The 22,946-nt window shown below is 41.0% G+C and overlaps 1 protein-coding gene across 12 annotated transcripts in view; it reads right to left on the bottom strand.

Moving 5' to 3' along the window:
* The window catches only part of RALYL (RALY RNA binding protein like), a 641,697-nt gene that overhangs the window by 35,472 nt on the left and 583,279 nt on the right, over positions 1-22,946 (bottom strand). For all 12 annotated transcript variants that reach the window (XM_029063800.2, XM_029063806.2, XM_029063802.2 and 9 more), the window contains one exon: positions 6,539-6,652. In XM_029063800.2, the coding sequence (XP_028919633.1) occupies positions 6,539-6,652 (114 nt within the window). The remainder of the gene's footprint in view (positions 1-6,538; positions 6,653-22,946) is intronic.

Genomic DNA, 22,946 nt, shown 5'->3' with positions numbered 1-22,946 from the left:
GCACTGTACTAGCACTGGGGTAGGTATATGATAACCAGGTCAGACATGGTCTGACACATTATCGATGATGTCAAATGCTTTTGCAAGATCTACAAAAGGAATGTGCTTTGGGGAGGATCGCTGCACCTCTCCAATAAAACCAGGTTATGCTGTCTCTTGGTCAAAAGCCAAATTGTAGCATTTCCTCTGGGTTCCTTATATAGAGGAAAAAACAGTGCAGGTGCCCAAGCAACAGCCCTTGCTTGGAAGTTGTCCTTCTCTAGCCAGAGTGAATAGCCAGAGGCCACTCTACACAACATATCTTTTATCCTTTCTGTGCTACTGTTTGTTGTGAACAGGAATGTGTCTGTTTGTTATAATAATAATAATGATGGTATTTTTAAGTGATTCTCTGTGCCAAGCATTGATCTAAGCACTGGGGTAGATACAAGGTAATCAGGTTGTCCCATGTGGGGCTCACAGTCTTAATCCCCATTTCACAGATGAGGTAACTAAGGCACAGAGAAGTTAAGTGACTCACCCAAAGTCACACAGCTGACAAGTGGTGGAGCTGGGATTAGAACCCACAACCTCTGACTCCCAAGCCTGTGCCCTTTCCACTAAGCCATGCTGCTTCTACTGTTATACTGTATTCTCCCAAGTGCTTCGTACAGTGTTTTGCACACAGAAAGCACTCAATAAATATGATTGAATGAATGAATGAATATTGGCCACACCAGAAAGAGTGCCATTACCTGGAAGGAGATGATGTGCCTTATGAATGAAGAGAAGATCCACCAAAGGAAATGAATGAAAACCAACAGAATTGCCTATTCCCTAAAATAATCTGGTTCACTGGAATAACTATTTGGGGGTTCATAAGTAGTTTCCTTAAGGTAGAAAAGGCAGCAAGGAACCATCTTATGTGCAAACAATGTAGAATGGATGAGCAGTGATGCATCAGCTCTTTTGGTCAAACATCCCACCCTTTCCTTACCAATCCTGTTTCTGACCACACACCTTTTCAAAGTCATGTGAGATTCACTCAGATTAATTTTGGTTTGTTGAAACTGCAGATGACACTCTTTGGTCTTTACTAATTCCAGCTCTGGATCTTTAGTCTAGCAATGTTGAAATCCCTTCAATATAAAATATTCTGTGACCTGAAGAACCGAAAAATCACTTGGTCTTGCCTAAAATATTATGCTTCTCCTATTTTTAGTTATACAGAATTAATCCTGTGACAAGACAAAGTGACACAACATGATCTTACTAAACAGTAGAAAAACATATGGTGGTGTGTCCCTACTTTCAGATATCTTAACTAGAAAAGTTTCTTGAAGTTTGGAGTAACTACAAGAAAAACTATAAGTACAAGTATTAACTAATCTCCCTAGTGAAGAAAACACATTCAAGCGAAACAGTAAGAATTAATAAACAAGTGGATAATAAGCAGGGAAGGTAAATTTTTTTTTGTTTTCTATAACACTGTGACTATTATTTTATAAAACTAAGCCAAGAAGTAGTTTGCAATTCAGCTTCAATACCCCTACTCAACTATTCACAACTAATTATAGCTTCGAAACACAATACACAGAATCTACTTTGGTGAGAGGTCTATAATTGGAGGCACTGAACTATACCTTGATTCTGGGAGATCTATATTCAGAGCACTTTTTTATTAAATTGAGTTTGTTGCTATGCCATTAACATTAATAGAATCTAGAAAACTGGTTGAGATAGCAGTAAACTTTTCTGACAGGCTTAATTGCTATTTAATCACTTGTGGAGGTGTATTGAGCAGATATTCGAAAAATTGCTGATAGAAAAGGAGGAACATTATTAAACAGAGCTAAGTAATTTCCTTGTGTAATGTTTATGAACACAGACTTCTACCTGAAACCATCTAGAGGGTTGGTTTTTCTCAAAATCTAATCAGATTCCTGAATCTTACTGAAATCTGAGAAATCAATTCCATCCACGAGAAGCAGCATGGTGTAGTGGATAGAGCACGGACCTGGGAGTCAGAGGACCTGGGTCCTAATCCTAGCTCTGCCACTTGTCTACTCTGTGTCCGTGGACAAGTCACTTGACTTCTCTGTGCCTCAGTTACCTCATCTGAAAAATGGGCATTGACAAGTATGACACTTCAAAAAAAGGACTGCCTCAATATATTTTCATCTTGTCAGCTACAAATGCACCCTTGGGTGAATTTCATCGTCAATGGTAGTCATCTTCTTAGTGTTCAAAGGACATCTCTCTCTACAGACAACTTTTGAGAAAGGGAGTGATGTGATTCAAAAGATACAAAACAAAAGCATGGGGAACAAAAACATACAACAGGAGTGCTATCTTTAAATAACGTATTTTAATCATGTTTGTTCTTAATACTAGCTCTGGCCCCTATAAAATGAACACAAGTAGCACCTTGTCTTTAATGAGAGTGTGGAAGTATTGAAACAACCATGAAGTTGGTCAATTTACATCAGGCTGGGTCAGTTCACAAACTTTCCTCTTCTAGACTGTAAACCCGGTGTAGGCAGGGATTGTCTCTCTTTATTGCTGAATTGTACTTTCCAAGCGCTTACTACAGTGCTCTGCATACAGTAAGTGCTCAATAAATACGACTGAATGAATGAAAATGTAGTTGGTGCTTTGGGGAGTTACTAAGGAGGATGGAGATTTGGCCCCTTTCCTGGGGAAGTTTCCAATATAAAGGGAAAAATGGAGAGGCACAAGACTGAACCGATCCATTTTTGGCATTTGCTATTAGAAAGAAAATGTAGAAAATGGCAAATCATCAAACAATTTAAAATTTACCAATGTCACAGTTCACAAATACACCCATTGAAAAGTCACCATTCACAAATGTCCCCTAGAAAATACTATGGGGAATTGCCACAAATATGTAGCAATGAGATGGAGCAGCCTCCAAGGGAGGTGACTTCAGGCTTCTGCTCCTTCCTCTGGCTGGAAAGTTTAAAGGAAAATAATACAGCAAATGACAACTTCTCACACAAAGAGAGGACAGAATTTGAATTTTACTATAGCATTTATATTGATTTATCATCCACAACTTTCCATTCTTAAAAGTAGTTACATGGAGTAAGATATAATAATGCCATTCAACAAGGATCACGGCTTTCTTTTTATTTATATTCAAATATGTTCATCAGAATCCTTTAAATTGAAGTGCAAATTGATTATCAAAGACTTCTACTCCAAAGGCTGTCATGACCTTTATGAGAGGTTTATCAAAAGGGAATATAAATTTATGCAACATCACATGATGTTTGCTGGAACAACCTTTTCATGTGACTGGTACTGTTGCCAGCATATATAAATACATGTATAGCTAAATTATTTAAACATGACATGGTAATGACATATGGCATATACCTGTAACTTATTTATTCATTTATTTATCAATTTATTTATATTAATGTCTGTCTCCCCCTCTAGACTGTGAGCTCACTGTGGGCAGGGAATGTGTCTGATGTTATACTGTAGTCTCCCAAGTACGTGATACAGTGCTTTGCACACAGTATGTGTTCAATAAATAAGACTGAATGAATGACATGAAAGAAATATGTCTTTATCCTTTGGGGACTAGAACAACTTCACTTTTAACTTTATCCTGAGACAGGAAAGAACTACATTTTCTGCTTGGAATAAGTCCAACAATCAAGGGCTCACATGCTCCAGATCTTAAAGTTAGTAGTAAGTTGGCAAAAATATAGCTATTGGGTACGGAGAAATCCTATCCTAAAACTCGAATTTGATTTACTGAGCTGCCAATGTGCTATTCAGCTCCTTCTAGATCCCTGCTCTTTCCTCACCGTGTGCCAGCCGAAGCAGTAAAGTGGCAAACAGTCTCATGCACTGCTGTTTGCTGCAGTCCTGACACACCGGACCCCAGGAATCCCAGGCAGGGTCCATCAGAAGTCCCTCAGAAGGGGCTGGGGGAAGGCGGTGTCTCATGGGTAGGGGGCTGAGTATGCTCTAGGAAGAAACTGGATTGACGAATAAAATCCAGGGTCCAGTGGTAAGTAATGCAAGCCCACATATTACGCAGCCCAGGGGAACAAGGAGTGATCAGCTGCCACTTAAACACTGTTAGAGAAGGTGCAAAAGTCCCTCTCTGTATCCTGGGGAGATTTGGGGAGATGAGTCAGAGCTCCAGCTCAGCTCCTTCTGCCATATTCCCAGGCTATCTGGGGAACTTTAGAATCACTGAGTTGGTTGGTACCATCTTGCCAGTCTGAAGTGAATGTTGCCTGACCTGTATGGTTTTGGGAACCTAGGCTGAGTGGTCTTGCCCAGGGATTTAATAATAATAATAATAATAATTATAGTATTTGTTCAGCACTTTCAATGCGCCAAGCACTGTTCAAAGTGCTGGGATAGATGCAAAGTAATCAGGTAGCCCCACGCGAGGCTCACAGTCTTAATCCCCATTTTACAGCTGAGATGACTGGGGTCCAGAGAAGTTAAGTGACTTGTTCAAGGTCACACATCAGACAAGTGGGGGAGCCAGGATTAGAAGGCAGGTCCTCTGACTCTCAAGCCCCTGCTCTTGCCATGAGGCTACACTACTTCTCAGGGATTTGATTTCCCTTCATTTGATTATGGGACATCTAGTCTCCCAATCTTTTCTCCTTGTAATAATAATAATAATTATGGTATCTGTTAAGCACTTACTATGTGCCAAGCAATGTTCTATGCACTGGGGTAGATACAAGGTAATCTGGTTGTCTCACATGGGGCTCACAGTCTTTATCCCAATTTTATAGATGAGATAACTGAGGCAGAGAGAAGTTGAGTGGCTTGCTTAAGGTCCCACAGCAGACAAGTGGCGGAGCCAGGATTAGAACCCACGCCCTCTGACTCCCAAGCCTGTGCTCTTGCCACTAAGCCATACTGCTTTTCATATAGTGTCCCTTTGTATAGTCAAAGGGTGCTGCTCTGGTCCTAACTCAATACCCAGAGCCTGGAGCTGGGGGCAGGGGGAGGAGAGAGAGAGAGAGAGAGAGAGAGAGAGAGAGAGAGAGAGAGAGAGAGAGAGAGAGAGTGTGTGTGTGTGTGTTGGGTTGGGGGGAGGGAGGGAGGAAAAGGGGAGATGGATGTGACTGCAGACTTGTTCCAAGGCAAATATTCCCTGAGCTCGCTGTGGCCAGGGAATGAGTCTGTTTGCTGTTGTATTGTACTCACTCAAGTGCTTAGTCCAGTGCTATGTATAACTGCTCAATAAATACGACTGAATGATTGACTATGAACAGTGGTTTCGTTTTCCCATCTAGATTATAAGGTCCCTGTGGGTAGGGAACATATCTGTAGAATTGTACTCTCAATACATCTGTTAATCAATGGTATTTGTTGAGCACTTACTGTGTGCAGAGCACTGTACTAAGCACTTGGGAAAGAACAATACAGTTGAGTTGGTAGACACAATTCCTTCCCAAGCTTAGTACAATGCAGATGGTGAGCACCCAGCAAATATCACTGATTAATTAGGTGGCGTTAGATCACCATGGAGTAAAGATTTGGTCTAAGGAGAGAGGTGAAAGAGGGTTCTTGAATTAGGGAAAAGGAGTCAAGTTAGATAGAGGCAATAGATGGAAAAATCACAGTAGAGAAAGAGACTTATTGGAATCTGAACTATACCTGAGGGTGCCCCTGCCATGATGCTGTTCTTGTCTGTCCGTCTCCCCCGATCAGATTGTAAGCCCATCAAAGGGCAGGGATTGTCTCTATCTGTTACCTATTTGTACATTCCAAGCGCTTAGTACAGTGCTCTGCACATAGAAAGCGCGCAATAAATACTATTGAATGAATGAATGAATGTATGATGCATTTCCTCTGACTAATGGGAAGAAGGGAGCATTTAATTTATTGGTCCTGATCTAAAAATTCTGCTCCTAAAACTCCCCTCTCTCCTTTGACCAAAATGCACAGGTACCCCTTGGCTGGTGATGCACAAAGTAATTCTTTTTTTAGAGTACTGCTACATTTGTTCTGTTGCATGAAGTTGCATGAATTGTCTATCTATATCAATGGAGTCTGTTTTAGACCGTAAACATCGAATGGTAGGAAGGACTGTGCTTTCTTAACTTGCTTTGGAAAGGTCCTAGTGCAGCACCACCCCAGGCAAGACTTCATACAGTGTGTTTGATGCTGAACTTAATTATGATTCTGAAACAATAACTTAGAAGATCCTTACTGCAGAATTTATAATGAAATTGCCTGAAGACTAGTTCAGTTAATGGTGTGTATCTTTTCATCTAAAAGTTCTGTTCCATGAAATGTTATTTCTAAAATTCTAGCTAATAAAGGTGAGAGTTGGAGGTAGTTCGGAAACTTTTTCAGGTTTTGATACTCGGAGGAGGAGAAACCAGCTTCACCTAAATTCTGGGCTCATTACCAAGAATTCCACAGTGTACAGTAAAATCTCTGCAAAGTTTCAAGTCTTAGCCTGGGTAGTCAGTTTGACTGATAGTACTGTCCTGCTCTAATTTACCTTATAATAACCTGTCTATGAGAGCAGATCATTGCCACCTACCTGAATCAGCTTTCTGCTGCTTTTCAATCTTCTCCAGTCTCCCTAGCAAGGAATCAATTTTCGTTTTGATTTGGGTTAATTCTTTCTTGATTGTCTGTAACTCATCTGATTTCACTAGAAGGGGATAAAGTAAAAAAAAAAACAACAAACTCATCATGCATGAAGAGGTGGTAAACTCAAGAACAGTCCCCAAACAGCACACAAGCCCCTCAAATCACACAATGTAATTTTCAGTACCATCAGCTTTTCATTTCCCTTGAACCCTTTTGAAAGAAACACTTAAAAAGACTTTCTCTGCAAAAATGCCACATTCCTGCAGTATGCATGAAATACTAAATCTTAGTGACAGCAGGTTTACGTTTAGTAAGTATGAGATTTAAAACTACTTAAAGTCATAATATTCCATATGAACCAATCTCACTGATGCTTAGTGACAATGAACCACTAATGTAAATTGATTCAAAGAAGTGATTTGATCCTGATATTCAATCCTAATATTATTCTGTATCACACTTTTGGCAGCAACAAGTATTTTTCAACCAGCTTAACAAGAGTATATGGAAACTCATAAATAACATTATAACATTTATCCTTTAAAGACATGATTTATGGTTCCCAGCAAGAGATCACATACCTATTCCTCCTCCTTTTAAAAAATGATAGAGGGTTTGATAATTTTTAAATGTATAAAAGACTAAGATCCATACAGCATTATGCCCAAGAGTGAGGATGAATGAGTCCCTCTGAAAACCTTGCCCATTGGTAAACCAGGAGGATTGTGTTATGAGATAGGCACAAGTTGGGGCTAGAAAGGCAGAGTTCTCCCCCAGCTATAGCACAACATGGTTTTATTTGGAGAGTTTACCTTCCATCAAGAATGTGAGTGTGTACGCGAGTCTTTCTGATAGAAGGCAACTGATACAAACACTGGAGTCTGTGACTGACCTTAGATTAGCATATGAAGCATTTGGTTGGCTCATGAATTTGTCTGAGCGGCTAAGCAACTCTACCAATCCCAGGAAGAAGAGGCTGAACTATGGTCCAGTATAACACTGCCAACCCCTCACTCCAGTCAAATGACGCAATCTTATGCCAGTCTAGTGCCTGCAACCTGTGCTTGGCCTTACTAGACCATGCAAAGGCTGCAGTGCTCTCCTCACCCCTGCCTCAGACCACTGCTGGCCCTGCACTGTTTTTGTTGCTTTTTTTTTTTAATAAAAAGAAAACAAACTCAAGGCTTCTCACTTTGTCTCCTCCACCCACCCTATAGGAAGACACACCTTGGGCAGAACAAACCTTCCCAAGCTCTCCATGCCCTAGGGAGTAAGCCCAGGCAGCTCCCTGTCCTCCTGAAGTCCTCCTGACCACCACAGTGACGAGAACCTGACCACTGCAGTGATGAGAACAGCAGCTCTTCCTATTCTGCTGTGGGGATCAGCTCAGGAAAATGGGTCAGGGCAGTGGAGGGAAACACATTTTTCTGCTTTTCCCGCTGTAGCCACCATTCTGAGGCCCAGGAAAATTAGCCTGTACAGCAGAGGAAAACATATTTTCCTGCCCGCTCTGGAGCTTGAGAAAATGAGCCAGAACAGTGGAGGTAAATGTGTTTTCCTGCCTGCTTTGGAACCCGGGAATATGTGTCGGGGCAGTAGAGGAAAATGCATTTTCTTGGTTCCCCTGCTACAGACGCAGGGTAAAGGAGCTGGGACAGCACAGTCAGTCTCGGTTCCTTACTCCTGAGCTTCATGGAAAGTCCCACCACCCTCTTCCCCAGTTCCACCCCCTGCTCCGAAGATTTGTCAATTTTGTAATTTAAATTATGTACACAGTCGGCCAAGAGGCTGCATAAAGCGTTGCTTTATGGGTTCATCTCGAAGGATTTCACTTAACATTTCGTAGAGCAAAATTGGCCAAACTGTCATGAAATCAACATTGTATACAGGTTCCTGGGAAGGGTGGTTGATGGGTCAACTGTGTTTTAACATAACAAAAGCAGATCTGACTAGCAGACCCATAATGGGCTTGATTTCGAGAACTTGTTCAAGATGAATGAATTATTCCAAGGGAAACTGCACAATCAACCTTCACTTCTCTCTAAACCAAAGGTGTGAGCTGCAGAAAAATATTAATTAAGCAAATTCCCCAAAAGTCCAAGTTAATCAATCCATCAATTAATCAATGATAGTTATTGAGCACTTACAGTGTGCTTGGCACTGAACCAAACCCTTGGGGCAGTACACTAGAGTGGCTCTCAGGGAATTTATATCAAATTTACTCTTTGGCTCTAAAGATAAATAACTGCTGATGGTGAAACCTTGTCTTGCCTTATGCTGTCGAGTTGTCTCTGACCCATAATGACTCCATGGCCACACCTCTCCCAGAACACTCCACCTCCATCTGCAATCATTCTGGTAACATATCCAGAAAGTTTTCTTGGTAAAAATACAGAAGTGGTTTACCTTTGCCTTCTTCCACACAGTAAACCTGAGTGTCCATTCTCGACTCTTTCCCATACCACTGCTGTCCAGCACAGGTGAGATTTGACTCATAGAAGATTGCTTTCCACTTGCTAGTCAATGCCCAAGCAAGGAATGGAATGGGTATGCCTCTGCTTGATTTTCCCTCCTGTAGCCAAGACTGGTAGAGTACTAGAAACTCTCCAAGTGCGACCCTGAGATGGGGGGGGGGGGGTGAAATCTAATCCATGTCTATAACTGACCCTCCATTCCACATAGAGTGCAGGCAAAGATGTCCTTTTGCTGTATTGATGCATTTGCTAATTTGGAGTAGCCTATTTTATGTTTATAAATCTACCTCAGAATCACCCCACTCTTTCCAACAATCAATCATTATTATTTTTTGAGTGTTTACTGTGTTCAGACCACTGTACTTGAGAGCATTTGAGAGAGTACACTATAACAGAGATGGTAGACATGTTCCTTGCCCACTTTTGCATATAGAAAGCAATATATTTCAGTTTGCTGAAGACAAGGTTGGCCTGTGTGCTATGGCTGTCCTTCACAGATAATTGTGTTGGGGAATTGCTTGGGCTTTTAAATAATCTGTTCTGTCCTCCTTACTTAATAATAATAATGTTGGTATTTGTTAAGCGCTTACTATGTGCCGAGCACTGTTCTAAGCGCTGGGGTAGACACAGGGGAATCAGGTTGTCCCACGTGGGGCTCACAGTCTTAATCCCCATTTTACAGATGAGGGAACTGAGGCACCGAGAAGTTAAGTGACTTGTCCAAAGTCACACAGCTGGAAAGTGGCAGAGCCGGGGTTTGAACCCATGACCTCTGACTCCAAAGCCCGTGCTCTTTCCAGTGAGCCACGCTGCTTCTTACTTGGTGTGACCCATTTGATATTTCACATGACTGTCTGTCTACCCCTCTAGACTGTAAGCTTGTTATGAGCAGGGAACTTGTCTGTTAATTCTCTTATATTGTAATAATAATAATAATGATGGTATTTGTTAAGCGCTTACTATGTGCCAACCACCGTTCTAAGTGCTGGGGTAGACACAAGTTAATGAGGTTGACCCACTTGGGGCTCACAGTTTTAATCCCTCATTACAGATGACGTAACTGAGGCACAGAGAAATGAAGTGACTTGCCCAAAGTCACACAATTGACAAGTGGTAGAACCGGGATTAGAACCCACGACCTCTGAGTCCCAAGCCTGTGCTTTTTCCTCTAAGCCATGCTGCTTCTCCAAAGCATTTAAAACAGTGTTCTGCACATAGTAAGAACTCAATAAATATGATTTATTGATTTCAGTTCATCAAAGTGCAGGTTTTGGAAATCCTGCTAGGGTCTACTCTTCTCCCATGTCTCACAACAAGTTTTATTCAGAAAGACAGCTGGACTAACAGCCTCCAAGACTTCATTCTCTTTTGATTTGCACAAAGTTAAATCTTCAAAAATTAGGGGCTAATTATATAGGCTATAATTTCTTTTCCCCACTTTCTGCCTGTTCACAGCACTTCCACTAAAGGCTGTACCAGGGGAAATGGGAGCTGCGACCTGAACAATTCCATTTTGTTACTGGTTAGCAGTTGAAATAAAAGGTCTAATGAAGCGGGAAATTGAGCCTGTCAGGAAATGGTAGGCCTTTTCATTATCCATGATTACCAGCGAGGCCTAGTGGATAGAGCACAGGCCTGGGAGTCAGAAGGACCTGGGTTCTAATTCCAGCTCAGCCACTTGTCCGCTGTATGACACTGCACAAGTCACTTCTTTATGCTTCAGTTCCCTCATCTGTAAAATAGGGATGAAGACTGTGAGCCGTATGTGAGACGGGATATGTTCAACTCAATTATGTTCTACCCCAGTGCTTAGTACAGTGCCTGGCACATAGTGCCTGGCACACTTAACAAATACCATTGTTATCTGGGTCTCTTATGAACATAGGAAACTAATGGAGGGTTATGTGGGTGGATGCACAGATACTTGAATGATAAAAATCTGCATTCAGACAATAATTACGTCTCAATTATAACACCTAAATGTCATGTACATTCATTCAACCTAGACTGCAAATTCCTTGATGGCAAGGCTTTTTGTCTTATCTATTTAGTACTCTCCCAAGCACTTAGTACAGTGCTCAGACAGTCAGTGCTCAATAAATACCACTGAGCGATTGATTTGAGGATATTTATTGAGCATCTCCTGGGTGCAAAGCAATCAGATGGTGTCCCCACCTCTCGGGGGGCTCCCGGTCTAAAAGAGGGGCTGGGAGGTTGGTGATGGAAACATGAGAAACTGGATTCCCCATGCTGCTTCCCCCTTCCCCCACCTTTCAGTTTATAATGATTTCTGAATATTCATTTCCTGAGGATTAATTCATTCACTGTTGAATTGCAGCCAAATTTGTAAAACATTATCTGCCATAACTTCAAATTGATTCTCCTTCAAAATGATTCACATTTCTTTTTATAGAAACATGTCATAGAGTTTTGCTTAAACCTCTCACTTCTAATTGCAAACATTTCTCCCACTAGAACACAGCAGCAGAAGCAGAAAGGGGCAAGAACACCAGCCTAGCAAAAGACAATCTTTATGCACATGCCTCTCAAGGGGAAATGGTGTTAGCCACTCATTGATTTTTTGGGTCATACCTGCAAACTTAATTGTCATAGATGAAACTACCAAAGGTATGGAGCCCCTTTTCAGTTCACCATACAGTGGTTGTAAAGACCCTTCTAATTGTCTATGCTCTTGGCTGTGGATCCTGTAGGTCCTTCAATACTCACCCCAGCCCCAGAGCACTTATGTATCTATCCTTACATTCTACTGTTCCCCCATCTGTAATTTATTTTAATGTCTGCCTCCCCCTCTAGACTGCAAGCTCCTTGTGTGCAAGAAACGTGCCTACCAACTCTGTAATATTGTATTCATTTATTTATTCAATCGTATTCATTGAGGGCTTTTACTGTGTGCAAAGCCCTGTACTAAGTGCTTGGGAGAGTAGGATATAACAATAAACACATTTCCTGCCCACAACGAGCTTACAGTCTAGAGAGGGAGACAGACATTAATATAAATAAATAAATTACAGATATGTACATAAGTGCTGTGCTCTGCACACAGTAAATGCTCAATAAATACGATTGATTGGTCATATCTACCAACTCTGTTATATTGTACTATCCAAAGTGCTTAGTACAGTGCTCTGGACACAGTAAATGCTCAATAAAATGCAACTGATTGATTGCTTGCTATCATCGATTCTCTCATGCAGCCTGCTGAGGGATGAGCGTTGACCCTCTGCTGGTGAGCTGCCCTGCCATTTGGTGCTAATTATGGTTCGTAAGTAAAGTTGATGAAACTTCTGGAAAAGCTTAGATGTGATTTCTATGGCAGGACCAGTATTCACAGGTTTAGAGAAGGTTGAGCAAGTGCACGACTTAATACATTTTCAGTTTGGTTTAAAATTTTATGCCTCAAACTTGTATATCACAATATAGAGCGGGACACAATCATTTCTCTCACTTGAAAATATTGTGTGTGGCAGGGAAGTGATCATTTCTGATTTTTCTTCAGAAAGAAAGGTTCAATACTCAGTATTCATTGAAGAGTTTGATTCTAGTACCACTGACTTGGAAAACCAGGATGCATGCCATCAGCTTTATTGCATGCCCTTACTAGAATGATACCACACAGGGAAAGACTAGGTTTTCCAGCCCCCGGGTTTTAAAGCTGGCCAGTAAATTGGGTCAGTTGGATTCAGAAATGCAAATCCACCTACTTAATCTGGACCCTGGAAATGGACTGAAAACTTATGCCTCTAATTCATATTTCTGCAGATTTCTGCAGATTGAAATACATCTTGACCCTTATCCCATTTTTCTTCCCACTTCTCTGCAATCTTCCCAGTCTCTCTAAGCTATATTATTATCGAGACAATGTAGTTTGTCTAAATTGGATGACAGTTCACCAATATCTGCCATAAGAAGCCCAGATGCTTCTTCTTCTTCTTCAACCGTAGTTATTGAGAGCTTACTGTGTGAAAACCACCATACTAAGCACTTGGGAGAGTACAATACAGCAACAAGCAGACACATTTCCTGCGCACAGTGAGCTCACAAGTCTGTGCTCTATTCACTAGGCCACAGTGCCTCTCCAGGCCAAGGAATTGCTTCTCCAGATACAGATTTAAGAGCCAAGGTAACTACAGGGGTCACATACAGGGGAAGCATGGATATAGTGACAGGCGTTTTAAATTCAACCACACTCCCATAGGAGGTGGAACATGATCCTACAGACCTACTCCAATTTGGTTTGCTCTGCTGCTTCTTCCAAGGAAGCAGCATGGCCTTGTTGCAAGAGCACGGGCTTGGGCATCAGAAGACCTGGGTTCAAATCCTGCTGCCACCAACTGCCTATGTGACCATGACATCTCTGTGCCTGTTTCCTCAATTGTGAAATGGGGACTAATACCTGATCTTCCTCCCCATTAGACTATGAGTCACATGTGGAACAGGGACTGGGTTACACCCAATTATCTTGTATCTATCCTAGGGCCTAGTACAATGTAAGGCACATAATAAGTACTTAACTATTATTACTACTATTATTTCAAGAGCTGTCCTCCCCAGGTACTCTCCCTGCTTCTGTCAAGTGGGGTATTTTCCCTTTTCCAATTCCTATGCTCTCTAGGGGATTTTTTCTTCTTCTGCCATCGCTGCTCAAAACCTAAGTCGTTTCCCCCATGTTCGGGTATTTCTGTCTGCTTGCACAGGAATATCTGAGCATGAAGAGTTGGGGCAAGACCAGAGGAAGGAATATGCAGTCAATCAATAATCTTTATAGAGCATTTATTCTCTGCAGAGCATTATACTAAGTATTTGGAGGAGTCCAATAGAGTCAGTAGACATGATCCTTGCCTTCAAGAAGCTTACAATCTAGTTTTCAATTGCATGTGTGTGTGTGCATGTATAAGTGAACTCAGTTTGACCCAATTTTACAGTGCAAAATTTTACAGTCCGGTGACAAGACTGATATTAGATCTACAAACCTTGAACCTGGAGTCAGTTTGAGGTTTAAAGAGTGAAAGAAAGCTGTAGCATACAAAATAGAGAGAATTTTCCATATGTGAAACAGTCAAATGATTTCCGTTAGACTTGCCTAGGCTCTACATTCCCCTTTAAAAAATGGATACAAGACTGCAATATTTTTCAAGCCTTCTCTCTGAAGGAACTTGGCTATTTTTCTGATAAATGTGCTACAGTATAAGCTGATTACATGCCGATCTGAGCCAACAAAATGGTATTTTTTTTTTTGTGCTGAAATGAGATGAATTCCTAAAGGGAAATTGAGCACAAAGCACGATATTGCATATGTTGGCTTGCTTTTTCAAAAATATTTACTTTTTGGATAATTTTATGGTGGGCTGCTTTGTAGCCATTTCTCTTCAGTGCATTCTAACCCATTAAAAACCCAATTCTCACCTGCAGAGGGAAATGCAGATTTGAGACAAATATCCATACATATTCAGGATAAATAATATTTTCCTTTGAAATATCCAGATAACAACATAGATGTCTGAATAACTGAATTTTCAATCAATTGTATTTATTGAGTACTCAATGTACAGAGCACTGTTCTAACCACTTAGGAGAATACAGTATAACAGAGTACAAGATCTCGGCCCATAACGATCTTACAGTCTTACAGAAGTTACCTTGGTAGTTGACTCAATGACATTAAATGACCTGGTCAGCTCCCTTTAGTTTGACAGTTCTTTGAGTGCAGGAACTAAAAATAGTGTTTTAACATAGCACTTATTTAATAAATACTACTGAATGTAAGCTCGCTGTGCGCAGGGGATGTGTCTAACCATTCTGTTATATTGTACTCTCCCATGCACTTAATACAGTGCTCTACAAAATAAATATTCAATAAATTTGTTTGATCCACTGACTGAATGAATGCCCTATCTTACTGTGGGGATGCACTATTAGTGGCACTTGTTGGCATAGTGGATAAAGCACGGGCCTGGGAGTCAGAAGGTCATGGGTTCTAATCCTAAGATCTGCCATTTGTCTGCTGTGTGACCTTGGGCAAGTCACTTCACTTATCTGGACCTCAGTTACCTCATCTGTTAAAATGGGGATTGAGACTGTGAGCCCATGTGGGACAGAGATTAAGTCCAACTAGGTTTACTTGTATCCACCCCAGCGCTCAGTAGATTGCCAGGTACATAGTGAGGGCTTAACAAATACTGTAATTCTTCTTCTTTCCATTTGAGCATGAGCTGTCATGATAGAGGCCACACTTTCTACTTCTGTGGGACATCTGTCTGATGCCAGTTCCGCCTAGCCTAGTCCAGACATGGGGCAAAAAGCCAACCCTGGAACAGGTCTGAGAAATTACTCCTAAACTTCTCACTCCCCATCCAGACATGCCTCAGTTACAGTTGCTTCTGGCAGTACTGCTCAAATTATGTTTGAGTGTGGAGGTCTTCTGTGGAGACAGAGGGCTCAAGTAAATAATAATAATAATAATGATAATATTAGAGACAACAATAATTGTGGTATTTGTTAAGTGATTACTATTGCCATGCAATGTGCTAAGCACTGGGGTAGAGTCAATGTAGGCTGATTTAACCCAGTCCCTGCCCGACATGGGGCTCACAATCTAAGGGGAAGGGAACAAGAACAATATAACTCCCTGTGTGATAGTTTCATCTCTTTCTCCCCTCTCTAACTACCCTAATGCACTGCTCAAAAATTGCATCAGGTAGGGATTTTCATCTCTTTGCTGTTGCTCCTCTTCTCCCCCTATGTTTTCATATTCTGGATCTGTTTTTGATACATGAACTACATTACACTGATGACAGAGGCAAATACAGTCTGGAGAAAGAACAAAGTGGAGAGACCATAAAGCATAACAATAAGCTAATGACTCATTTGTGGTGAATGTGCTGGGATTGTTTTGGTTGGGTTACCCTGTATCTACATTCTTACTCTATTGTTATTTTAACAACTATTGATTTCTCTTCCCAGAACATCTTCTCTGGTAGGTACATTGGAATAATCAAATTGGAGGATTTGGAATGGAAAAAGGAGGGAGGAGGAAGATAGAAAAAGATGCCTCAGTATTGAAGGAAGTGGCAAGAAGGGATAGAAGCATTTCCTACCCAAAAGTCTGAGGGGAATTTTCAGTTTGAGTGACTCCAATCATCCTACTTAATGTGACCTCAAATGTCCATGTCCCTTTCAAAAAGAGAGACATGAGGGATGACACTGATGATAGGAGGGTACTGATTTAACCAGGAGGATGGTTAACAACTTGGATTGTCTCTTTAATTTGGTGCATCTGAGGAGATCACTTGTCTTTAAGTTTTCCTCTATATTCCTCATTTACAAATAGTCTATCTAACCCCTCTAGACTGTGAGCTTGTTGTGGCAGGGAATGTGTCTGATGTTATATTATACTCTCCCAAGCACTTAGTACAGTGCTTTGCACCCAGTAAACACTCAATAAAAACAATTGATGAATGAATAATGCTTGAGTAAGTACTAATTTACCATTTGGCCTGGAAACATCTGACAGAATTCAGAGAAGCACTAAATAGAAAGAGCATAGGCCTGGGAGTCAGAAGGCCTGGCTAAGCCACTTGTCTGCCCTGAGACCTAGGGCAACTCATTTAACTCTTCTGTACCTCAATTTCTTCATCTACAAAATGGTGATTCAATACCTATCTCCCTCCTACTTAGACTGTGAGCCCCATGTGGCTCCTGATTATCTTGTACCTACTCCAGAGCTTAGCATGGTGCTAGGAATATAGTAAGTGCTTAACAAATACTACTATTATTATTATTACATTGGGGAATACTTCTCAGACTTGAACTCCCCAAAGACCATCATCTCTTCACCATGCTATTATCCTCCTTCCCAGCTATTACTCAAATAGATGACTCCCATCTGCTGTCTTAAATCTACCTCTTCTATCCATATCTCTCCCATCTCTTGAAAACAACTGCTCCTCCCTTCCCTTCCCTCAATCAATCATATTTATTGAGTGCTTACCGTGTGCTGAGCCCTGCACTAAGCACTTGGGAGAATACAATATAACAATACAGCATACACATTTCCTGGCCACAATGAGCTCACAGTCTAGAAGGGGAGATAGATATTAATATAAAAAATAAATATAAATATATATGTATTGATTTGTATTTATAATATACAATGCAAATATAAATAAATATTAATCCCTCATTGCTATTTCCAACCTCTTAATGTAAGGAGGCTGCTTTTCCTCTGCTGTCAAACTTTCTACAGTCTTCTTTATAGTAAAATAGCTTAGCCACAGCCATCTGTAGTTATTGTCCCATTTCCTTGTTACTATTTCTGTTTAAACCCTTCATATGGGTTGTATTACCTGCTGTCTTCACTTTCCATGCAATAACCCTCTTCTCAATCCACCAAAATCAGATTTGGAGCGCCTTCACTCCTCTGAGAGAGCATTATCCAAGATCATCTGTGATCTCTCATAGCCAAGTACAGCAAGCTCTATTTCAGCCTAATCCTCCATTTTTTCAGCTGCTTTGACACTCTGGAACATTCTCTTCTGGGTCTTGGTTTCACCAGCACAGGAATCCCCTGGTTCTCCTCCTAAATCTCAGGCAGCTCCTTCAGTTTCATTTTCTGACTTCTCTTCCAACCCCTAACCTCTCAGCTTTCTTCCATCTGATATAATCCCCAAAGCCAATGCAAGAGTGGACTAATGAGTCCTAAGCCCTTGGTTTTACCTTTCTAGGGATGGGTGAGTTTTGTGAACCTCCACAAACAAACCCCCAAATTTCAGCCTGCATGTCGCTAGTACTACCCCTTGATTTTCAGAAAATCATCCAGAATGCCAAGGGAATCATGTGGATTCATGTGTCTAGTCAGCCAACTTTCCTTCTGAGGCTGGCTACAGGAAGATTTGAGGTGTCTTTTCTCTCCCTCTAAAGCTACTCTTATCACTTATAGATTTTATTCAAACTCCCATACTTGTGAACGTACGTATGTTTGTGTATATCTATTGCTATATCTTCATATTATCATCATCAATGGTATTTATTGAGCATTTACTATGTCGAGAGCACTGTAATAAGAACTTGGGAGAGTACAACAGAGTTGGTGGACATGTTCTCTGTCCACAGTGAACTTATAGTCTAGACAGGGAGACAGACATCAATATCTGTAAATAGGCTATAATGTATAATTTATAAATATGTACAATAGTGCAGTGGGGTTGAAGGTCGTGCGGGCAGAGAACAATGCTATGTGCTTGGGAGAGTACAATATAACAGAATTGGTAGGCACATTTCCTCTCCATAATGACATTACAGGCTTGAGGGGCAAGAGGGAGATTAACAATTACTTGAATTCTGGTTCTGTTTAAATCTGGATTTCTGGCAATGGGAAATGCATTTCATATCCAGTGGCTGAAACTGTTAGATTACTCCTTGGCCTAGTGGCTAAAACAAAAGCCTGGGAGTCAGAAAGTCATGGGTTCTAATCTCAGCTCCGCCATTTGTCTGCTATGTGATCTTGGGCAAGTCACTTAATTTCGTGTACCTCAGTTCCCTCATCTGTAAAATGGGGATTAGGACTCTGAGCCCTATATGGGATAGAGACTGTGTCCAACCTAATAATCTTGTATCTACCCCAGCACTTAGAACACTGTCTGGCACATAGTAAGCACTTAACAAATACCCTAATTATTAATTGCTATTATTATTCTTTGCTAATTGAATCAGTAGACACAGACACATAGCTGTTCATATACTTTCTGCTCTTCAAGATAGCCCTGCTAGGACTTTTGGAGAAATCTTGTGTGCCTCTTCCCACTATCCAAGGAGGACTCAAAACATATCCAAGTTAAAATACACTCCCTCAGATGCTGGCCTGAGCTTGCTGTTCCATATAAAGAGCCCTCATGTTACTGTTTTCCTCACATGACACACATTAAATACACCAAAATGAAAGAGATAAATGTGCAGGAAACAGATTCTGCTATTTTTTAGTGTAACCATTTGAAAATACATTACATCTTGAGGAGCTACCTTCTGTTCCTCAAGACAGCCCTGCTAGGACTTCCAGATAAACCTTGTGTGCTTCTTCCCACTAACCAAGGAGGACTCAAAACATATCCAAGTTAAAATACACTCCCTCAGAAGCTGGACTGAGGTTCCCACACAACATACAAATTAGTCAATCAATAGTATTTTAAAAAAAATTGTGGTCTCTGCTAAGCACTTACTCTGTGGCAAGACTGTTCTAAGCACTAACTGTGTGAAGACCACTGTACTAAACATCTGGGAGAGTACAATACAACATTGTTGGTAGTCCTGTCCCTGGAATAGGGAAATCTCAGAAATATCTGTTTTTAGGGCTTTTCAACAGGTTAAATGCCAGAGAAGGCAACTTTAAATATAATGTGATAATTTAATCTTTTCTTTATGTAGATTCTTTTCTGAATAATTCATATACCTAAATTGATATATTTTGCAAGGAACAACATGAATTTCTCATTCTAAACTTAATGGAAGAATGAAATCTGGGAAACAGCCAAAAATAAACCAAACTGACACCCGAGTCAAATTAAACTAAATGGAGTCAAATCACTGAACAGCTTACATTTACAATAGTGAACCCAAAGTTAATTGTTTAGCAGTTGAACTGGAATAAGCTTGTTTAAACTTAAACTACCTTGGTAGTGATGTGAATTTTGAAGTCATTACATTCAGAAAACAGGGAAATGATAAAGTATTGTTAAATAGCACTTGCAGTATGCATTAGGGAACTGGAATTCTGTTTTGTAAATGAATGTGAAATAATTTTGCTACTGCTGTGCTCATCATGGTGAGAATTTATAAAAATCTTGTTTAGCTCGCTGTTTTATGTAAAGAGCACTCAAGTTATTGTTTTACTGACAAAATGAAAGAGATAAATGTGCAGGAGACAGTATCTGCTATTCTTTAGTGTAACCATTTGAAAATACATTAAATATTAACAGACTAAACTTGATTAAAGAATTACAGTGCCTGTAATTACAGTAAGAATTTCAAGGACTGTTTATCATTAAAATAATCTCTTTGTTGTCATTTCCCATTTCCTACCCTTTGATAATATGAAGTCCTTCTGAATGCCTGGCCCACATCTCACTACAGGAAGAGGCAAAAGGGGATGATGATACAACCTGAAGAAAGGGAATACCTGCTGAGGCTATGCTATCAGTGATGAAGATTTCTGACAAAAAGGATCACCTAAGGTGTCTTATGCGGTGGACAGACTCAGCAGGAATCCTGAAAAATAGCTGGTTTCCATGGAACCGTGACAACCAGTTTCACTGGCTCCCACATTTACTAGAAGGAGGAGAAAGCCAGGAGAGTCACTTGGTGGTACCCCTCACTGAGGTCTGTGGACTCTGGACAGACACAGGGCTTGGGGAAGGATAGGAGGGGTTTCCTAGAAGTTTGGAATCCAGCAGCTAGGATTCTGGAGGAAGGAGGCTTATGCCTCCAAGGGGGAGAAGAATGTGAGCCATGAGCTTCCTGTAGCCTGCCTGCCCTGGCAGGTGGGTGTTGGGTTACCCCAGATGACTTCTGGGTGACACCTGGACTTTAGCCATAGAATAATGGCAGTGATAGAGGTGCAGGGACTTGGGGAGCAGTGGATAGGACACCTCAAAACCAATGTTAGAAGAATAGGGGAACTGGAGAGCAGAATGGTGTAGTGGATAGCGTACTGCTGTGTGATCTTGGGCAAGTCGCTTCACTTCTCTGTGTCTCAATTACCTCATCTGTACAAAATTGGGATTGAAGCTGTGAGCCTTACCTGGGACAGGAATTGTGTCCAACTCAATTTGCTTGTATCCATCCCAGAGCTTAGTACAATGCTTGGTGCTAAACAAGTACCATATTTTTTTATTTGATTACATTTCTTTAGGACCCAGTGGAGGCTGACTTGTGTCAAGGCACTCATAAAGTGACACTGGGGGTTCTTTTACCCTGGTTTTAGGACTGAAAACCCCTGGTAATGTCACAGGTCATCAAAGACTGCAGCGGTTACTGAGGTCTCTACCCCGAAAACAGCTTATTGGTAAATGGGGCTATGCTGCATATCTTTCCTCGGCACACATCTTTCCATTCCTCAAATATGTCCATGGCTTTCAATATCCATCTTCCCCCACCATCTTGTCCCAGTGTCAAGCAAAAAGTCTTCGCAATCAATTTCAAAACTCCCCACCAACTCTCCCCTTCTTACATACACTACTCCTCAACTCATTCTTTTCCTTCCTTAAAACTGACTTTATAACTATAATTTGATCTTGACTTTCCTTCCTCTATCCCCTTGCTCATGCAATTCCCCTAGCCTGGAACTACTTCCTCCCTTCCCTATTCTTATACAACACTCCATGTGTATAAAGCCTTTCCCAAATCCTACCTTTCCAGCAACCCTTTTCCCAATTAATCCCTAACACCTTAAATTGTATCAACTTGAAAACCACCTCTAGCACATTTATTTACACATTCTCAGCACTTGTGTATATATGTTCAGTTGAGTGTACATTCAATTATTTATTCCTTATTTGTAAATATCTTTCATGGCTGTTTCTTCCCTTAGAGTACAAGCTCCTGGTGGAGAGGGGACAGACCACCTGCTCCCGGGGTACTTCCCAAGTGCTTATAGTGAAGAGGACTGAATTGAATGGGAGCTCCAGGGCTGTTTCTACTACAGCACTGACATTAGAGTGAGGTAAATTTCATGGTTGTTTTTTATGGAAAACTCTTGCATGCACATTCATTCATTCATTCAATCGAATTTACTGAGCGCTTACTGTGTGCAAAGCACTGTACTCAGCACTTGGGAGTGTACAGTGCAACAATAAGCAGACAGGTTCCCTGCCCACAACAAGCTCATAGTAATAATAGTATTCTGCCCCAGAGGGAATCACTGCAACCAATTCTTTTGTGCAGGTTATCGATCTAGGCTGAGAATCACAAATTGTTATGCTGGGAGATGCCATCATTATCATTAGCATCATAATCATCATCATCACAATTTGTTTAATAGAATAAGGGCTGACCACTCAGAATAGCATCAGGGAAATATTATTATTATCATATTTGTAAACGTTTACTATGTGTTGTCAATCATATTTATTGAGCACTTACTGGGTGAAGAGCACTGTACTAAGTGCTAGGGAGAACATAATATGATGGACACATTCCCTGCCCACAGTGATCTTACAGTATATAGGGGGAGACAGACATTAAGATAAATAAATAAATTACAGGCATGCACCTAAGTGCTGTGGGGTTGGGATGGGGGAATGAATAAAGGGATCAAGTTAGAGTGATGCAGAAGGGAGTTGAAGGAAAGAAAAAGAAGGCTTAGTCAGGGAAGGCCTCTTGGAGATGATGTGCCTTCAATAAGGCCCTGAAGATGGGGAGAGTAATTGTCTGTTGGATATGAGGAGGGAGATCGTTCCCGGCCAGAGTCAGGATGTGGATGAGAGGTCGGCAGTGAGATAGACAAGATCAAGTAGTGCTGGGGTAGATACAAGTGAATCAGGCAGGATGCAGTCCTTTTTTATAGTATTTGTTAAGCATTTACTACATGCCAAGCACCATCCTAAGTACTGGGGTAAATACAGGCCAATTGGATTGGACACAGTCCATGTCCCACATAGGGCTCACAGTCTTAATGCCCATTTTACAGATGAGGTAACTAAGTCAAAGAGAGATTAAGTGACTTGCCCAAGTGAAGACAAAGAGCAGAGCCAGGTTTAGAACCCAGGTACTCTGACTCCCAGAACTGAGCTCTTTCCACTAGGGAACACTGCCCAATCCCTGTTCCATATGGGGCTCACAGTCTAAGTAGGAAGGAGAACAGGTATTAATGAA

The sequence above is a fragment of the Ornithorhynchus anatinus genome, chromosome 4 (assembly GCF_004115215.2).
Source record: "Ornithorhynchus anatinus isolate Pmale09 chromosome 4, mOrnAna1.pri.v4, whole genome shotgun sequence".
Lineage (NCBI taxonomy): Eukaryota > Metazoa > Chordata > Mammalia > Monotremata > Ornithorhynchidae > Ornithorhynchus > Ornithorhynchus anatinus.
This window is presented reverse-complemented; position numbering and strand designations above follow the sequence as displayed.